At 42.5% G+C, this 1,224-nt stretch overlaps 1 protein-coding gene across 1 annotated transcript in view; it reads right to left on the reverse strand.

The window, feature by feature from the left end:
- The window catches only part of LOC125487920 (deleted in malignant brain tumors 1 protein-like), a 15,282-nt gene that overhangs the window by 10,515 nt on the left and 3,543 nt on the right, over positions 1 to 1,224 (reverse strand). Inside the window, exon 3 of the mRNA XM_048620561.1 lies at positions 25 to 165. Coding sequence (XP_048476518.1) covers positions 25 to 165 — 141 coding nt within the window. The remainder of the gene's footprint in view (positions 1 to 24; positions 166 to 1,224) is intronic.

Here is a 1,224-nt window from a genome sequence, read left to right on the forward strand (position 1 = left end):
CTGGAGCCGATCGGGCAGGTCCGCATCCAGTTTGCTTACAAACGACAGTTGCGTCAAGGATGTCCCAACCATCATCACACACAGCTCCCCAGGTGTTGTTGTAATACATCTCAACTCTCCCTGAACAGTGGCCGTCTCCACCTCTCAATCGCACTGCAATTGGATCTGAAGGTAAGGAATAAACAATTATTTTCTAGTGAAGTATTTATTTGTTTAAGGGCAACATGATGTCAAGAGCATTGATTGATCTTTTGTTTCAAGACATTCATCAAAGTTAAAAAAAAATGGATTTGCTCCTTCAAATTAACATATCAATTAAAGGAAGCCATCTTATTCACAACTACAGCGTTGCTCTCCTTGAATCAATGGCACAGTCAACATAGATACAGACACTCCTGCCCACCATGTCTGTGCTGAACATGATGCCATTCTATAGTAATTCCATCTTCCAGCACACCATCTGTTTCCAGCTATTGCCTACCTGTTTATATATCTGTCTATATTTCTCTTAAAGTCTGCTGTCATATCACTGGCATTGTTTTATTTAAAGCCGACGAGATTGAGAGGGAATAGAACATGATTGAGATGCATAAAATGATGAGGGGGCATAGATAGTTTGGACAGGAAGAAACGGTTCCCTCTTGATAGAGGTCTCAATGTCAAGGGCTGGGAGCAAGGGGATTAGTTATGGAATCTGGAACTCACTGTCTGTAAGGGTGGGAGAGGCAGAGACCCTCATCAGATTGAGCATCAAGAGGTGATGTTTAGATTCCCTCCCAACTGTAGAACGGAGGATATTGACAGTGGGGGGATTCAGCGATGGTAACATCACTGAATATGAAGAGGGCAATGACTAGAATCTCTCTCAATGGTAACCATCATGATATAGATATTCGCAAATTTGGTGATGGTGACCCTATTGAAAGTCAAGGTGGTGATTGCTAGATTTTCTCTTGCTGGTAACCCCCAAGATTATGACATTGGGGAATTCAGAAATAGCAATTCCATTGAACGTCAAGGGGGCAAACGTGAGATTCTTTCTCAATGGTAACCCTCAGAAGTTGATCATGATGGGGTTAAGTTATTGTTATGCCACTGAATATCAATGGGAGATGGTTAGATTATCTCTCAGTGGTAGCATCCAGGATGTTGGTAGTTGGGGGATTCACCGAGGGCAACACCATTGAATGTCAAGGGTCGATGTTAGAATCTCTCGCAATGGTA

Source organism: Rhincodon typus, chromosome 47 (assembly GCF_021869965.1).
Source record: "Rhincodon typus isolate 14 chromosome 47, sRhiTyp1.1, whole genome shotgun sequence".
Lineage (NCBI taxonomy): Eukaryota > Metazoa > Chordata > Chondrichthyes > Orectolobiformes > Rhincodontidae > Rhincodon > Rhincodon typus.